The sequence below is a fragment of the Toxotes jaculatrix genome, chromosome 3 (genome assembly GCF_017976425.1).
Source record: "Toxotes jaculatrix isolate fToxJac2 chromosome 3, fToxJac2.pri, whole genome shotgun sequence".
In the NCBI taxonomy this organism is placed as follows: domain Eukaryota; kingdom Metazoa; phylum Chordata; class Actinopteri; family Toxotidae; genus Toxotes; species Toxotes jaculatrix.
The window spans coordinates 15,926,955-15,944,727 of record NC_054396.1 but is presented as its reverse complement, the minus strand read 5'-3'; the positions used below and the strand labels follow the sequence as shown (position 1 = coordinate 15,944,727).

At 44.1% G+C, this 17,773-nt stretch overlaps 1 protein-coding gene across 1 annotated transcript in view; it reads left to right on the top strand.

Moving 5' to 3' along the window:
- The first annotated feature begins 1,364 nt into the window (after positions 1-1,364).
- Positions 1,365-17,773, top strand: part of celsr2 (cadherin, EGF LAG seven-pass G-type receptor 2) — a 61,125-nt gene continuing 44,716 nt past the window's right edge. The window contains exon 1 of the mRNA XM_041033536.1: positions 1,365-4,905. Within this exon, the coding sequence (XP_040889470.1) occupies positions 1,365-4,905 (3,541 nt within the window). The remainder of the gene's footprint in view (positions 4,906-17,773) is intronic.

The following is a 17,773-nucleotide window of genomic DNA, read 5'->3' as shown; positions in this document are numbered from 1 at the left end:
TAGGAAACATATGAACATATCTTTCATATTATGACGAGCATGTGAACGCAGGCTAGTAGACTTATTTCTAACAGGGCTTCAAGAGGACGCCCTTTCACTCATGCCGACACAACATGATGGCATCTGCATTTCATGAAATGGAATTAATGAAGGAGATACTGAAGTGAGGCATCGAGCAGCATAAACAGTGACAAAGCTGGTGGAAACGGTCTCTTCTAGCTGTGTGACTACAGTTTGTCCACTAGGTGTCAGTGACACTCAGCACGAGGTTTCACAGCAAGTTTGTATCAAAGATTTCACTGGTTTTTCTTTTTTTTTTTAAATACTTACTTTAACTTCTAAATAGATTTTTCCTGCTCCAGTTTTTTGAAACAGGACATAATAAAACCTACAGGAACACAATAACTGTTGATTATTTGAAATCAACTGGTGAACAAAAAAAAAATAATTAAATAGCTTTAAACTAAAATGTCATCGTCCTGTTTGATTGCTGAACAATGGACAGAACAACTTGTCTTGGATTAAAAACATTAATATTAAAACATGCTTCAGCTAATGAGTAAACACTTTCTGGAGGTGAATGGTGCAGTATAGCTGGACATAAACGTGTCATAGATGAATTAGGGGATCGTTTCGGGTGTTTATGTGCCACCACTGCTTTATCTCCAAGATGCCTCTCTGTATTGTACTTTCATAGACTCAAAAACATATTCAACAAAACTAATATAAATATAACACTTTAAGTACACTTAACTGAAGCACTATAAACATTATTGGTGGTAAAGTAGAATCCAAACATGGCAAATTGTCAAGTTAAGCACCTAATCTAATGGAAGTCTAGCTGCTGTGCACCATGTTTGTAAATGAAGCTTTCAGTTTGGTATCATTTGTCTCCAGTCTCTCATTTATCTCTATCAAGACCTCAGACCCCTAACAGAGCTGTTTCTCTCTCTCTCTCTCTCTCTCTCTCTCTCTCTCTCTCTCTCTCTCTCTCTCTCACACACACACACACACACACACACACACACACACACAGGTTTATGATAATGAGGAGCCTCAAGGCACAGGGGGAGCAGGAGCCATTTTTACCATTCAAGCGGAGTTGCGCGGACGGAGCGGAGGTGTTGCTGCCTGTTGTTGTTTTTGTCGCCGCCGGCGTGTGCGAGTGTGTGTGTGAGCAGCACCGGCCAAGGTTACTGCGGGTTTACCTCTTAAAAATCAGCCGGAGTGACCGGAGAGAAGTGCGCCCGCTGAGAGCATGGCTCCTCTGCAACAAAGGGAAACTCACAGGCGGAAAGTTTAAAGGAATAAGGAGCTGCAGTAATTCTCACTCGGAGACCCGGCGGAACACACACTGAGGAGCGATGCACTGCGTTAAATGGGATTTGTTGTTAGTTTTCTGGTGGTGCAAACTGGTTTCGCTGGCGCATGGTTACAGCGTTCACATCAGCGAGGATGCGGGACCAGGGACGGTGGTGGCCGGCGTGGAGCGGGGCGCACGGTGCACTTTGGATCAGGTACTCGCTCCCAAATTCGCGGAGCAGTTTCTGGAGACTGACGCGGCGGCGGGCATTGTGTTTGTTTCGGACTCGATAAAGTGCCCCCCGCTGCGCTCAAACCCCTTCACCATGTACACTGTGGTGGACTGCACGGACACCGGCTACAGGCACCTCCTCACCAGCCAGTACGAGGTGCATGTTCACGGTAGGAACTGTGCAAACATGCGTAAAAGAAAACCTCAGTGGGACATGGAGGTCCTTAGTTTGTTTAGCACCCACAGCCACCACCGCTCAGCGTGTCACCAAGCAGGCTCTGCTTTATTTCCAGTGGGAGGTCTGCTACCTGGCTCCCCAGTCAGCTGCAAAGTCACCAACAGCCGAGACTTTTACTTCTCAGAGGGGGACCTGTTTGTGTCTGAGACTCTGTGCTGGAGGCAGGACACCCTCCTGGAGCTAGATCTGATCTGTGAGGTGCACACAGGGAATGGGCTGAATGCTAAAGTCAATCCCATCTCCATCCACTGGCGTGTGGGGCAGGGCCCCTTTGCACAGGGCCACCTAGGGAAGCTATTAGAAAAGGCAGCTCAGTCTGATTCAGGGATTGTGAGCAGGAGGAGGAGAAGCATCAACAGCAGCCCCCAGTTTCATCCCCCAATGTACCAAGTGTCAGTGGCAGAGAATAAGCCAGCTGGGACTTCTGTTGTTGTTTTGAAAGCAGTGGATGTGGATGAGGGAGAGGCAGGCAGGCTGGAGTATTTCATAGAGGCCCTCTTTGATAGCCGTTCCAACAATCTCTTTGCTGTGGACCCGGCCAGTGGTGCCGTGACCACAGTGGAGGTGCTGGACCGGGAGACAAAAGACACCCATGTGTTTCGTGTGACTGCAGTTGACCACGGTACGCCCCGACGTACAGCCATGGCCACCCTCACTGTAACAGTCAGTGACGCAAATGATCATGACCCTGTGTTTGAGCAGCAGGATTATAAGGAAAGCATCAGAGAGAATTTAGAAATAGGCTATGAGGTGTTAACTGTGAGGGCCACCGATGGAGACGCACCTGTTAATGGTAACATCCTTTACCACATCCTCAACAGCAATGGGTCCAATGATGTGTTTGAGATCGATTCGAGGTCTGGTGTAATCCGCACCAAAGGCCTGGTAGACAGAGAGGAGGTAGAAGCTTACATGTTGTTAGTTGAAGCAAATGACCAAGGTCGTGACCCCGGGCCCCGCAGTGCTACAGCTACTGTGCACATAGTGGTAGAGGATGATAATGATAATGCTCCCCAGTTCAGTGAGAAACGTTATGTAGTCCAGGTGCCTGAGGATATGACCCCTAACACAGAGATCCTGCAGGTCACCGCAACAGATCAGGACAGAGGGAGCAATGCTGTTGTTCACTTCAGCATCATGAGTGGAAACACCAGGGGACAGTTTTATATTGACGCTCAGACAGGTAAAATGGACCTGGTTAGTCACCTGGATTATGAGGCAAACAAAGAATACACTTTGAGAATTAGAGCTCAGGATGGAGGACGGCCTCCGCTATCAAACATCAGTGGCCTGGTGACGGTGCAGGTGTTGGACGTTAATGACAATGCCCCCATTTTTGTCAGTACACCATTCCAGGCCACTGTGCTGGAAAACGTGCCGCTGGGCTACTCCATCATCCACATCCAAGCAGTGGATGCAGACTCTGGAGACAACTCCAGGCTGGAGTATCGTCTCACTGAAACCACGCCAAACTTCCCCTTCACCATCAACAACAGCACGGGGTGGATTGTAGTGGCAGCCGAGCTGGACAGGGAGAGTGTAGATTTTTACAACTTTGGAGTGGAGGCCCGAGATCACGGCTACCCTGTCATGTCCTCCTCAGCCAGTATCAGCATGACAATTCTGGATGTCAACGACAACAACCCAGAGTTCACTCAGAAGGCGTATTACATGCGACTGAATGAGGATGCAGCCGTGGGGACCAGCGTGGTGACAGTGTCAGCTGTGGACCAGGACATCAACAGTGTGGTGACCTATCAGATATCCAGCGGAAACACCCGCAACAGATTCTCCATCACGAGTCAGAGTGGAGGGGGGCTCATTACGCTGGCACTGCCTTTAGACTACAAACTGGAGCGGCAATATGTCCTCACTGTCACTGCGAGTGATGGTACCCGCTTTGACACTGCTAAAGTGTTTGTTAACGTCACCGATGCCAACACGCACCGGCCTGTGTTTCAGAGCTCACATTACACCGTCAACATCAATGAGGACCGGCCTGTGGGCACCACTGTTGTAGTAATAAGTGCCACAGATGAAGATACAGGTGAGAATGCGCGCATCACCTACTTTATGGACGACAGCATCCCACAGTTTGACATCGACCCAGACACAGGAGCCGTCACCACACAGATGGAGCTGGACTATGAGGACCAGGTTTCCTACACTCTCGCCATCACAGCTCGGGATAACGGCATCCCACAAAAGTCTGACACTACCTACCTGGAGATACTGGTGAATGATGTAAACGACAACTCCCCCCGCTTCCTTAGAGACCACTATATGGGTTCTGTGATGGAGGACGTGCCAGTTTTCACCAGTGTGGTCCAGGTTTCTGCCACAGATCGAGACTCCGGCCTCAACGGCCGTGTCTTCTACACCTTCCAGGGCGGGGAGGATGGTGATGGAGACTTCATAATTGAATCCACCTCCGGCATTGTTCGCACACTGCGCAGATTAGACAGAGAAAATGTGCCCGTTTACAACCTGCAGGCTTTTGCTGTAGATAAAGGTGTTCCTGCTCTGAAAACAGCAGTAAACATTCAAGTAACAATCCTAGATGTAAATGACAACCCCCCCGTGTTTGAGAAAGATGAATTTGACATTATGGTGGAAGAAAACAGCCCGATAGGCCTTGTGGTGGCACACATATCAGCCACAGACCCAGATGAAGGCAGCAATGCACAGATAATGTACCAGATAGTGGAGGGAAACATCCCAGAAGTTTTCCAGCTCGACATCTTCTCTGGAGAAGTGACTGCATTAATAGACTTGGACTATGAGACAAGGTCTGAGTATGTTATTGTGGTCCAGGCCACCTCCGCCCCTCTGGTGAGCCGCGCCACTGTCCACATCAAACTTATCGACAAGAACGACAACGTGCCCGTCCTCAAAAACTTCCAGATAATTTTCAACAACTATGTGACTGACAAGTCAAGCAGCTTCCCCACCGGAGTGATCGGCCGCATCCCTGCCCACGACCCCGACGTCTCAGATCAGCTTCACTACAGATTCGAGGTGGGAAATGAGCTAAACCTAGTCCTCCTGAACCAAAGCACGGGGGAGATTCAGCTGAGCCAGGCCCTGGATAACAACCGGCCCCTGGAGGCTTCCATGAGGATCTCAGTGTCAGGTGAGACTGCAGGATAACTCTCTGTAATTGCAGACTCCACCCTAGCGAGTGAAAAGTAGTGTAGTGAAGGAAGACCATCTTTACTCAGGTGTGCTCCCACTCCATTTCCATTAGCAGGTCCTGTCTCTTCATTTACATCTTCGCTTCACTTCACTTCGCTAATGGATGTGATGATGACTTAAGTATGTCTTTCTTGGCGTCAGTATTCCAGAGTGATTTTCATATAATGGAAATATTCATGAAGGAGGATTAATATTCACTGCAGGATATTTGTGAGCCACTCTAGTCTGAAAAAAAAAAATCACACAGTGACAAGTGACAAAGATGTATTTAAGCATTTAAATTCTGTGTAAATTGTTTCACTTGGTTTATGTAGGGGGGGCATCTGTCCTTTTTTTTTTTGGACCCCTCATTAAGGAATTTTCTTGTTTACACCAACATGATTTAGCTTTGTCTGTTGTTGAGATTTAAATAGCTGTTTGTCTGAGCACGTCTGCATCCTGTGGGATCCACACTCCAGTGCACAGACTGATCATGCCCCATAATTGCCCATCGGAACCCCCCCCCTCCCCCCAACCACCACCACCACATACAATGAAAAACCTAATTCAATTATGGACTGTTTCCATTGCTTGTCAGAACTAAGAGTTGATGTTCTTTAGGTGTTGCTTCTTGTTTTGAATTTGACAGAAAGGCTGTTTAAGGCTGATGAGTCTGGTGTGAGTGTGTTTTTTTTAAGACAACACACAACAAGAGCTGGTTCAGATGTAAATCACTGCTTTTTCCACTGTTTTTGGACATTCAGTATGGACTGAGAAAGGTTTGTTGGTCTAAAACAAGCCTAACAAGTGTTCCTGCTCACTGCTGCTGCCGTGTTCTCTTTTCTTAACCTGCAGGTCTTGAGCCGCCTGTGTTCCTTTAATTTTGCATGCCAGCACAAATTACAGAGTTTTATTTGCTCCAAATATGTGACTGAACTTGAATTGCACCCACAGAGAGTGGGAGTGTGTTGCTGTTACCCTCAGTTGGAGCTTATTTGACGCAGTGTGGTCCGCTGTAAATCTGCCGTCTCTTTGACCTTGGCATAACCTAAAGAGAAAGGGAAACAGAACTGGGAGTCTTATTAAGACGCTGGATGTCAAGGTTAAAGATGAAATCAGATATTTAACAAGAACAGAGAGGATTGACATTGGTAGGATTGACATTGGGATTTCTTTTCATTTGACTGAATGAGATGAATGAGAGTGGTGGTGTAGATTAAGTGCTCTCCGATTTGTTGATGAGTTGACACTGAAAAGCAGATACTGTATGGTTGGCGTGGGTAGTTGTTATAATGGATTGGAGCTGTGCTTTGCCTCTCTGGAGAACAATAGTGAGCTGTCTATTCAGGGGCAGGCGCTAGAGCTCATACCAGGCTGTGGTTGGGGGCAACAGCTGTGACTCCACCAAGGACCAATTAGAGCCCGTGTCTCCCCAGCGCGTCCCGCACCTGCTGGGGTTTATGTGTCAGCACCCCTGCAGGAGACAGAGGGAGATGGAGGGAGGCAGAAGGACAGAGAGACAAGGGGGGAGGGAAGGGCTGGAGAGTTAAGTTGTGGTTGTGCAAACTGGAGACATGTTGGAAAATACAGTCGTACTGTAAGAGAGCAGAAAAGTCATTAGACAGTTGGAGGAGGAGATGGGGCAGGAAGATGAGCTCCTCCTATAGATGCTGCTGACCCCAATTTTCAAAGGCTTCTCCCTCCAGGGACCTCCCAAGTCTTCCCATTATCTTTCCCTTTATGCTGCCGTTTAAGAGGCCCCTTATGATGGACGATTTTTGATGGGCTCCTTTGTATGTTGTTGGACTGTGATTAACATCGTTTCTGAGCACTGCTCTTCACACTGAAATGGAAGTAATGGTTCGAATGTAGTTACACTTTGCTTTTAGTTTAAAGTGGTTCCTTTGCAGTAGCTTTTGGAGGGTAACCTCTGAATAATCCACGTTATGATGATCTTCAAGCTGAATTCAGTAACATAATCCATTGCATCGGCTCAAGTCACTCACAGCAGTCACTTAAAATTTTTCAAAATAAGGCATAAAATGATTAACTTCAGTTACACTAGGATTTTACTCCCATAATCTCACTAATAGAGTAACTATAATTTAATGTATTTAAATGATTGGAATCACTTTATACAAGAAAATAAATATAATCTGTTTATACCCTCTGTTCTGTATCATAGTATTATGTTTAGCATAGGAGTTATTGTGCCTGATGCTGTTTCTGCTGGAGCTCACAGACATGCCAATAACTTTTGATATCTGAAAAATACAGTTTTTAAAATCAAATTAATCAACATGTACATTTTTTGTTTTATCCAATTTTAAAGGAATAAATTTGATAAAGGATAAAGAACTTTTATGGGCAGCAACTAAGATTCACTTCAATATGCTTATTAATTTCATTCATTTGATTTCTGTCAGTATATAGTGAGGAAACACATATTTTCCTCACTATAAAGCCCAACACTGGCAATATATTCATTCAAAACCATAAGCAGCTTCTTGAAAACACATCTGATAACCACATAACGTGGGGATCTTGCTGCCTTATTGCGTATTGGCTGTGTGCACTGGCATAAATTGGTGATTAGAACCATTTAATTATGTGAGGGAGTCAGATTTACAGTACTAGAGTGTGGGTGCTGGGCCTGCTTCCATACTGAATGGAAGAAAAGAGACTCAGACTCATATCAGGATTATCATGTTTGTATTAATCGATGTTATAGTGATAAAACAGACGATTTCAGGGTTTTTTTTTTCCGATTCTAGCTCATATTTCTGCCATATTGAGGACCAAACTGATATTTGATGATCCTATTCTCTGTGTGGTGCTTCTGCATTATGAAGAGAATTGGGGTGACACTGCAGGGTGAGAGGCCGGTTGTCGTCTGTGGGATTAGATTTGCTGCATCTGTATCCCGGGATCTGTCACACCAGTGTTGACATACTCAGGGGCTGATCTACTGTTCCCAGGCAAGCGTGAGCCTGCATAAATAGGTGTTTGCATTTGATGGCAAAGATTTTTTTCCCTACTTTTCTTTCATGCTTAAAGCCGCGTTAATTTGCCTATAGAAAGTATAGCTAATCCCTCATTATGCTTCATTTCTGAACATGTTCTTGTGCTTGGTAGTTTGAATGTTAGGTCAATTTGTTGCTGTCTTTTGTAGTTTTGTCACGAGCACATTGATGTCAATTCCTGTACATTTCTTGCACTATCCTGTAAAGTGACTCTGTAGGAGTCAGATCGGGGCTCCCTGCGTGGCAAATATACAACGTATACATTATTACAGCTGTGCCATGAGGACGCTTTGTCCTTGTTTTAATCAAATTCTGAGTGCAGGCCAATTTCATGCCCCTATGCTCACTTTGAAAACGCCAATGCAGAGATTTAACAGACAAACACGCCTCCACAACTAATGATGACAGTTTGATTCAGCTCACATCACACTGCAGGTTATACAGATACTCAAATTACATGGTGGACAGCATATATTTTCTCTCCCTGGTCACTGTCCAGAAGGCAGAGCCTTTTAAGATTCAAGTGTGAGTCTGAAGTGGCTGTGGATGCTCCGAGGTTAAACTATGTTGCTTTTAAAGTTGTCTGAGCCAAACGTGCTGGCGTTCAGCCCAAGTAACTTTGGCAGACAACGGATATGCTCATGTGAATCAATTTTTTCTGTTTTCTCAAAGATTATTTGGTCTTTTTTTAAAAAAAAGTTGTTTAAAGATGAGATAAAATTGTGAGCTTTTTTTTGTTTTGTTTTTTCTTTTACAATCAGATACACACAAGAAGTAAGATTTCTTTGTGGCTATGTGAATATGTTTTTTAAATTGTCTTAGACCTTCGCCAGCTTTGCATAAGATAAAGCTACAGGACTGGAATTTTAATGGAGATGATTCTCTGCTCCATTACTTACTGTACATGTAAGAGCCAAGGCATTCACACCCAGCATAATTTTATTATAATCTATTAAACCTTGAAACAGTCTGGGTAGGGACTTTCTCAGGGGTTTGTTTCTGTAACATTAGACCATCAGGCTGCACAGATCTGGTATATTTCTGTGTGTGTGCGCGTGTGTGTGGCCTCCAACAGCTGGACCGCTCTGATTACTTTTCTCCCTGCATATAATTATTGCACTCAAGCAGAGCGTACCTTGGGTTTCTGTGTTCTTTATGGTCGATGAATTTCTGTTTGACTTATGCTTGATTCACAGGATTCAGAGTCACAGCTTGAGAAACGCTCGCCCATGTTTGGCGCAACTAGAGTCACCCCTAATGCTCTCCGTTCATTCTCCGTGCCTCCCTCCTACCTCCATGGATGGCGTTAGTCACACTTGCAGGCTTGCTTGGAATGTTTGTAGCACTGTTTCTTTTTTTTTATCCCTTTAACATCACCTATCACCTTGATCCTGTTTCTCTTTTCCCTCTTTTTGTTTGCCTGTCACCATTTCCCATTTTTCTCCTATCTACTCGGGTCTATGGCTCTCACCCCTGCAACCTCCGCTGTTCCCTCCCATCATTTCAAGCTCCTCCACCCTGCCTCTTTACCCCCCGTCCTTCCCCCTCCCTCTTGCTCTCTGTCTCTCCCTCCTTTGACTGTTGTCCCCCCCCCCCCCCCGCCCCTTCCCTCCCCTGTGAAAGGAAGAATGCCTAAGAGAAATGCTTTGTTAAGCACCCAGTTGTCATGGTGAACCCAGCAATGCCTGAGAAATTCCTTGTGGGTGGGGACAAGGGGTAAGGTCCCTTTTGTGGAGTGAAGATGGGGGGGAGGGGAGGCACATAAAGTTCTAAAGAGCAACTGTCCCCCCTCTCCCTCTTTCCAGTGAAGCATGTAAGGCTTTCTTTGGACCTGTAATGCTCCGGGACACACTGACCTGTCCTGTCGGCTGCTTTCACTCTGCAAGAATTTTTACAGGACAAGTCAACCGACACCTGACTGCAGATATAAACTTTCCGTCTGCTGTGTTTTTGAAGGATAAAGTCTTGTCTTGCATGTGACAGGCTTCAGAGGCCCTCTGTTTTGAAAGCTGTACAGAGTGTAAAGCACACGGTGATATGATAGTGCCATCTAAAAGCTCTTTGATTTGTGACACAGATGCGCTCAGAGGGTATCCGATTTCTTGTTTCTCAGCAGCAGAACATCCTCCTGTGGGCCTTGCTCTGATACGCTTGGTTGCACTGAAGGTCCGGAGGAGATGAGGTGGGGTGAGGGTGTATGTGTGTTGGGGGGGTAGAATGACATCATCTATGTGTTAGGAGGAGAAATCGTGTTTAGGATTAGGCCTGGTGCATCGCTGGGGTGAGGCCTTTCGGTTCTTGCATATATCTCAGCATTGTCCTGCATTGTCCTCCCTGTCCCAGCAGACAATGGGAGTGGGCTCTGTCTGGGGCTGCCCCCCCCCCCCCACCCCCCACACACTTCTGTCTTTGTGTCCACTTGTTTGCACCAGTGCTACTGTCTTCAGGAGAGTCTCACCGGGCCTGTTATTCACCCATGAATTACCCTATGTACTGTACGGTCTGACGCTGACACTTTTTAAAGTCTTCCCCTCACTGAATCGCTTATTGAGCACATAAAGCTCTTGCACAGTGACTGGAAATAAAAGTAGAAGATAAATGGTTGAAGTAGTTAGCTAAGAGCATTGGATAAATTGTTATACTCCAAAAAATATGGATAAATGTTTAAAAAAAAGTAGCATATATGGTTAAAATAGTGAACTAAGAGTAATGGATATGGTTGAAGTGGTTTAGCCTCTCCAAGCGGAACTAGTACCAATACCAACTTGACCAAATGTACCTAAACTCTGACAGTTCAATTGTATGAAAAAACATACACACACATAAAAGAACCACTTTTATACAATTAATAGCACTGAATAAAATGCCAGTTAAAATCAGTTAATTAAACACCTTTGAAACAACGTTATGTCAGTGAAAGGGTACTTTAGTTCAGAGCTACATCAGACAAAAAGTGTTTGGACCTACTGACCTAGTACATCAAATAAAGGATTTTTCTTCTCTAGCAATAAAAATTCCAGACCTCCACTGGAGTACAGAAATCATTACAGTACAAGTACATGCTTCTCACACTGTGAATGTGACAGATTATGTTTATTTAACGGGCCGTTACCTTTCCGCCACATTGCGCTCATTTAGTATCGAAACAGTTCGTGATTTCACAGTGACCTGGTTTCATATGCTTTAACTCCGGAGAGCAAACTGTCAACATTGGACCGTCAGACACGAGGGTTAGAGGTGGTGAACCTTAGCGCGCAGGAGTTTGAGATGTTTCATCGCTGTCTAATTTATATGAATACTGACAGGAGGGCATCAGGCTAACTAAACAGATGGTTTCCTCATGAGCTACCACAGTGGTGGGATTGTGCTTTCACAGTTTGGTGGCACAGACTGAATGAGAGTAACTATTTATACTGTTCACTTTGATGCAGATGCTTGAGACTTTTGTTGACTTGTTGTTTTTCCCATTTTCCCATTTGTCTTACCAAAAATACAGTTTTCAAACAGTCAACTGTCAGAATAAGTTAATATAATAGCTCTTACATTTTTTTTAGGACTGGCATCGAACCTGGATTATGGCTTTAGGTTGTTTCCTCCTTGGTTTTAAAGCGTCTCAGTAAATGACAGGGCCATATGCAGCTCAGACCACCATGTGATCTGAGAGATCAGATCTCGATCACTGGGTACTTTCACACCTGTGCTCAGAGCTGTTCACTTGTGATCAGATCACCAGAGACATGGTAATGCCAGGTCTGAACAAGGCCTAATATCTATCAACTGACTATTGGTACGTTTGAATAACGGCCTCATGCTTGTTCACGTCTCTGCATGCTAATGTCTCTTTACTATTGCGCTGACAGCAGTTTTCCTTTTGATATGCAAATGTTCTGATTGGAAGAGTTCAGCTCCTTTTCTGTGGCTCTAAAGCTGCTTCACTATAGAGGAAGAATCCGTGGAATGTCCTCTTCTTGTGGTTTTCAGATACAGCAGAAAAGTGTCATCAGGGGATGCTGTGGCAGGGTCCACAAATGAGTACGAATGGCCTCTACAGCATAGTCAGCTTCTTTCTCCTGAGTGGAGGAATCAGGAGAGAGATTGGGGGGGTTTGCTCTGACTCCTCTGGATTGAAATCCTTGGGTTGACATTGAGCTACACAAGCAGTTTCCATTATTGACTACGCAGGGACTGTAGGAATTAGGTGTTGTTGTGTTGTGGTTATCGTAACAGCTGATCTTTGTTCTTTTTTTCAAGCTACTTAGGCGTAATTGCTCTGCAGAAGAAGATAAAACAGCCAGTTAAAGTACTGCTGTATTTTTTTTTAAATCATTATTTCACAAACAAGGTCAGAGACATATGAATATTTATTTAACCTATTTTTTGGTCCTGAAACAAAGGAACCCTCAAACAAACATATATACACACACACACACAAGAATTAATAATTGCACATAATGATGTTCAGTGCAATTTGTGTTGCTTGATGTAACGACCTTAACACTGCTCAGATACAGATAACAGAAAATCTGCTGCGTAGGAGGTTGAACATGCTGTCCATTCCCTCCTTTGAGGGTGAGATTTGCAAGTGGGTTTTCTGTTACATGAGCTGTTGGTGTTTTAATTTTCAGAGTTCAGCTGTTTCCCAACAGTGGAACCAACAAATCAGTTCTCAACCTGGTGGGGGTGAGGCGCTTTTATCCCAAATCAACCACAAATCCGCTGCCATTGTGGTCTGAAAATTCCCTGAGCCACAAATGTTCAAGAATGTTTTGGGTGATCAGAGAAGCTTTAAAATGTCCCAGCCCTCATGACATGTTTTACCCCCCAGGCAACTAATTTCTCAGTTACCATGACTTTGAAAGACAAGGCAACATAGACGGGTCTCCGAGCGACGTCATCAGCGAGATGCGTGCACAGACAGGGGGCAGAAAACGCCCCAAAATAACAGAGAGCTTAGGAGGAGATCAAGATGAAAAGTTGTTTTTGTGCATAAAACTGCATGAGTTGCAAAAAATAATAAGCGGAAAATGTTCCTAACAGTTAGCCCAAGAAGACCAGTGATCTGGTCAGGGCTCTGGATTTTCTGAAGTTGATGGATTGTTTTACACCGAAAGTGCAGGAATAAACGCCAGTTTTAAGGTAAGACAGCTCAACGCTGTTTCTGTGTGATTCATGAATATTGCCAAGGCTCTGAGTTTGACAGTTTCAGTTTGGAAATCAGTGACAGCTGACGGAGGAGCAGAGTGATGGCTTTGGATGGAGATTGTGTCAAAAAATTAGAAATTAGAAATTTTATGATTTTTTTTTTTTTTGATCTCATAAATTTTTTTGCCAAGTTTAGCTGATGGTTAAAAATGTGTTAAGTGGATGGGGCTCTTCTCGGGGAATGTTGTCTCATAAGTTCGATATTTTTAAAATCCTTATGTAAGCATGCTGCGGCAGCTGAGCCTTGGTCTTGATTTCTGATGGCTAGATGGTGATGTGACCTGCTGTGGGTGGATGGAGGCCTGGCAGGAATCATTTGAGTATTTTATGCAGAAGGTGGTGGTGGGGTGTCAGCTTCAGCCGTTGCTTGTCTAGTGGGGGGTCAGGAAGAGGGGAGAAAGGGGGGGTTTAGGGGTAATGGGATGAAAAACCTGCCCTTCCCTTTGAATTCATAGCCTCCACCCCCCAACCAGCCATCAGTCTCCATTCAGGCAGCCGTTCAGTGTGCTTCACCTTTCAGCCCCAGTTAATTCAAGCAGGCCTCTCCTGCGCCACATTTTACTGCATCTCTTTTGATCACCAGGACTTGAGATTGCAGCTTTTAAATTAAATCGACACCAAACATAGTGCACTTAGTTTTAATGAAGGAGGCATCTGATAAGCTTGATCTAACAGATTTTGGACTGTTTTAAACACGACCAGAGTGCTGAGCCACAGAGCTCCAACATCATGATAAACTCCTGCTCCCTTGGTCTTTAACCCGCATCAGCACTGATTAGTGTCTGACTGATTTTTTTCTTTCTTCTTTGCTGGAGTGTTAATTGAACCTCAGCTTGCTGGCTGGTATGAAGGTGAGGATTAAGCCTGTTGTCCCGCTGTGTGCTTTCTGGTCCTGTATGTCCACCTGAAGTTCATTCCCACGAAATCACAAAGATCTCAAATCAACAGAAATGAAAAATTAAATGGGTTAACTTAAATTTATGATCACATTTTGGTGTTTTCCTGAATGAACGCTCTATGGAAAAGGTCTGTGTTTCTGTCTTCTGTAGTTTTAAGTGTTTCAGCCTTGTCTGATTTCACTCTAGACCAGATTTACAGTTTGGTCTCGAATTGGCCATCAACATGTCAAAGAGGACGGCACAACTGCATTTCAGAAAGAACAAGTGAAATGTAGTCACACACACATGCAGCAGGAGAGTCCCAGTAATTAATGTATGCGATTGCAGGCCGCTCCAAGGGCACAGTATTTAAATCTAATTAAATTAAACTGTGTCCTGTTGTTGGTCCCACAGGGACTGTACTCTCGGGTCATGGCTTTGTGGTTTGTTTGATTGGATGCGTTGTCTCTCTGTGACCTTGTGTGGACTCACCATTGTGGTTGTTTGTCAGCAGTATGCAAACGTGACACTTGTGACAGTAGTTTCACACTGTAGTCGCTCATTAACATTGTTTTTTATCGTTCCTGCCGACTGCAGAAGCCCAACAGAGACGGCTGTTATTCCTGATTCCTGTTTATTCATCACACATGCATCTTCTTTTCCCACCTGAACACGATAATAGATCCATCACCATGATTGCTGCCAGACCTATAGGTCCATATACAGCACGTCCTCTCACACAGTCCTCTTTTGTCTAAATTCTTATATTCTTAAATTCTTGTAATATGATTTTCTCTCATTCTTTTCTCTGATTGAATATTTCAGTTTCGAGCATGCATGTGATTGGTCATGTGTCGCATGAGACCTGCTCGTCGAGGCTGCTTTTATACTTGGCTGTAAGTGGCTTGTTAAGTGTGTCCCACTCTTGATAATTTTTTTTTCTGTACTCTTAAGCTGGCTCTGAAGAGCATTTGTAAGTGTAATTCTAAGAAGTGTGATAAATATGGGCTCAGCTCTCTCTGATTTAAGTCCTGAAACAAACAGCCAAAACAGGATGCAAAGAAACTCGGGATGGTTACTTTCAAATCGTAAACTCATTAAAAACTTGTAAGTTTGCAGATCGGCTCGCTGGTTGGAGTCTGTAAAGGCTCTGCACCGCGAAGGCGTCCACAGGCCTGATCCCTCCAAAGTGATTCTTAATTTATGATCTCCCTATTGATCTTGGAAACGGGACCTCAGCTTTGCGCTCTTTGATGTTGTGAGTACTCCGTGCGCGCTGCACTGCATACTGTAGTGTACTGATGCTGAACAACGAAGACAAGCTCTGCTGAACCTCATTACCTTCTTCCCCGGAGGTTCCCCCTCCCAACATGACACACTTCTGCAGTGAAACACACAGCTGCCTCTGAGGGAGTATCAGCCACTCTGGATCTCAGAATTGGTTTTGTTTGAGTGTGACGTCCTTAACGTGGCACCATTAGACATGTGACAAATGGCTGCTTGAGAGAGCTGTTTGATTGCGATTATTTATCGGCTCTGCACTGTCATGATGATAAATGGTATTTTTGTAGTCACTCTAATGTGTTTCCCCTCCCCACGATAACTAGGAGGTGCTTTCATTGGCTCGGTGTTTAACCTGCACATTAGGAGGCAGGTTGGCCAGGATGTAGACCTTGTGCATGTGTGAGCAGCTGTCCTGCTGAAGTACCTCTGAGCAAGACACAGAGTCAATACCAGCTACTCTATTCATCTAATCTGAATGTCTTATCAACCCTGAAGAAAACAAGAATTTGATGTTTTTTCAGTTTTGCCTGACATTAGCTGTTGGAAAAGCTGCTGAAGGCTTGGCTTTTATTTTTATGACAGTCATGTATAAACAGATTGTATTTTTTCAAACGTATAAGCAGAGTTAATACCTCTGCTTGCACTTTGATCATAGACTTCAATATGGTGTTATTGGAAACATTAGATTTCACACTTGACAGGTTTGTCTGCAGGTTTCCTCAAACTGAGCAATGCTATTCGACAAGACTAACAAAAAAGATTTGCCAGATGGTTGAGTTTTGGCACTGCTTTTTAAGTTGTAAAGTCAGGATACACCATGTGATCATTTATCTGGTATTTGTGCTCAGGTTGTCATCAGTCTCTGGTAACATAACAACAAACAGACGAATGGAACAGACACTCAGAGGTATGAATGATGGAGTTATTTGTATTCTGTATGTACCTGGCACAGTGCTTGCTCTTTGTCCATCAAATGTTAAAGTGAAACATCACTGCTCGTAAACTGGGTGTCATGGAGACTGAATTTATCTGTTTCTTTTTTTTTTTTTAAACATTCTAAACCTTTAAAATCCTGGTCTTGGTTAATGAAGTTTGATTAAAGGGTCTCAGTGAGACCGGCAGCAGGATCTTACACTGATTGCAGATTGTCTCACTTTTAGAGGAGGTTGCAGGTTCAGCCCACTAACCTTCGGTCCTCTGAAGGTGACACCTGCACACCTTGTGTCCTTTTCTTTACTGGAAGCAGCTCCTGGACTGGAACACAGCTAATGTGGCCATGTCGTCAAGGTTTCAGATCAGACGTGCGGTATTTGTAGCTTGTTGACTCCTCTGTCTCTTTCTTGTCTTCTTTTCTCTTCTCCATCTTTAATTTGTTTCAACTCTGGACACAGACAAAGCAGAACAGTCCTAAACATAATCTTTAAAAATAAAGAGAAGAGTGTAAATAACTGATAAACTGTCATTTCACCAGCGACTGGGAGTCTCTGAGGGAGAGGGCTGGGGCTACTGTCGTGCTGGGTGGGTGATGTCTCTGTCCTCAGTAATTTGGTCACAGACTCTTTCTGATCTTTATTCACCATGACTTTGTTGACATTTTCTGGGATTCAACTGGGAGATTTGATGGCAACTTTGTGGTCTAATTAGGCCAGTCTCACCGATTTGTTCTCTCTCTCTTTGTCTCTGTCTCTCTCTCTCTCTCTCTCTCTCTCTGCAGTCTAGTTATTCTAGTCACTAAGAACCTGAGTAGGCTTAAAACAGAAATCCATACATCTTGGTTTGATTGTATGTTTCTTTACGGCAAACATTCTATCCTAAAGGTTCTTTGTGTTCATATACCATTGTGTCAGTGAGAGTATTTGTTGTTCATAATTCCCCTGACAGTTGAAACTGGGTTTCATTAATATTTCAAAGATAAGCAGCAGATCCCCCCCTCCACAACCTCCTGGCTGATAATTTATGTTCTCTGTGGATGCATGAAGGCCTCTACTTACAATCAAACATGGCCTTTGTGTGTCTCCGAGAGACTCTGTTTCTGTAAGTAATAATGAGCCAACTTGTTTACATACAACAGTTTATAATCGGAGCTGTCTATTTTTTGGCTCTGTTGATCTGCCTGGTTTTATATCAGGAAAATGAATGATAACTGTTGGAGTGTTTAGTATACATGCTGGATTATTCGTGCTTCCACTGTAAGGTGAAAATCTTCCATCTATACACATTGGATTTTCAGGTACAGGCTTGAAAACAGAACAAAAGCTTGGTTTTTGTCTGTTTGGTGATGCAGTTTTGATCACTCTTCTGATTTAAAAGCATAAAACTCACCTGAATCAGTGAATTTATGAGGCTTTCAAACGACAACAATGATCGCATCTTTAATACAGACTGGGCTATTTTAATTGTAATGTCATGAAGCCATCTTGTTTTCCTCAACTTCGGTGAT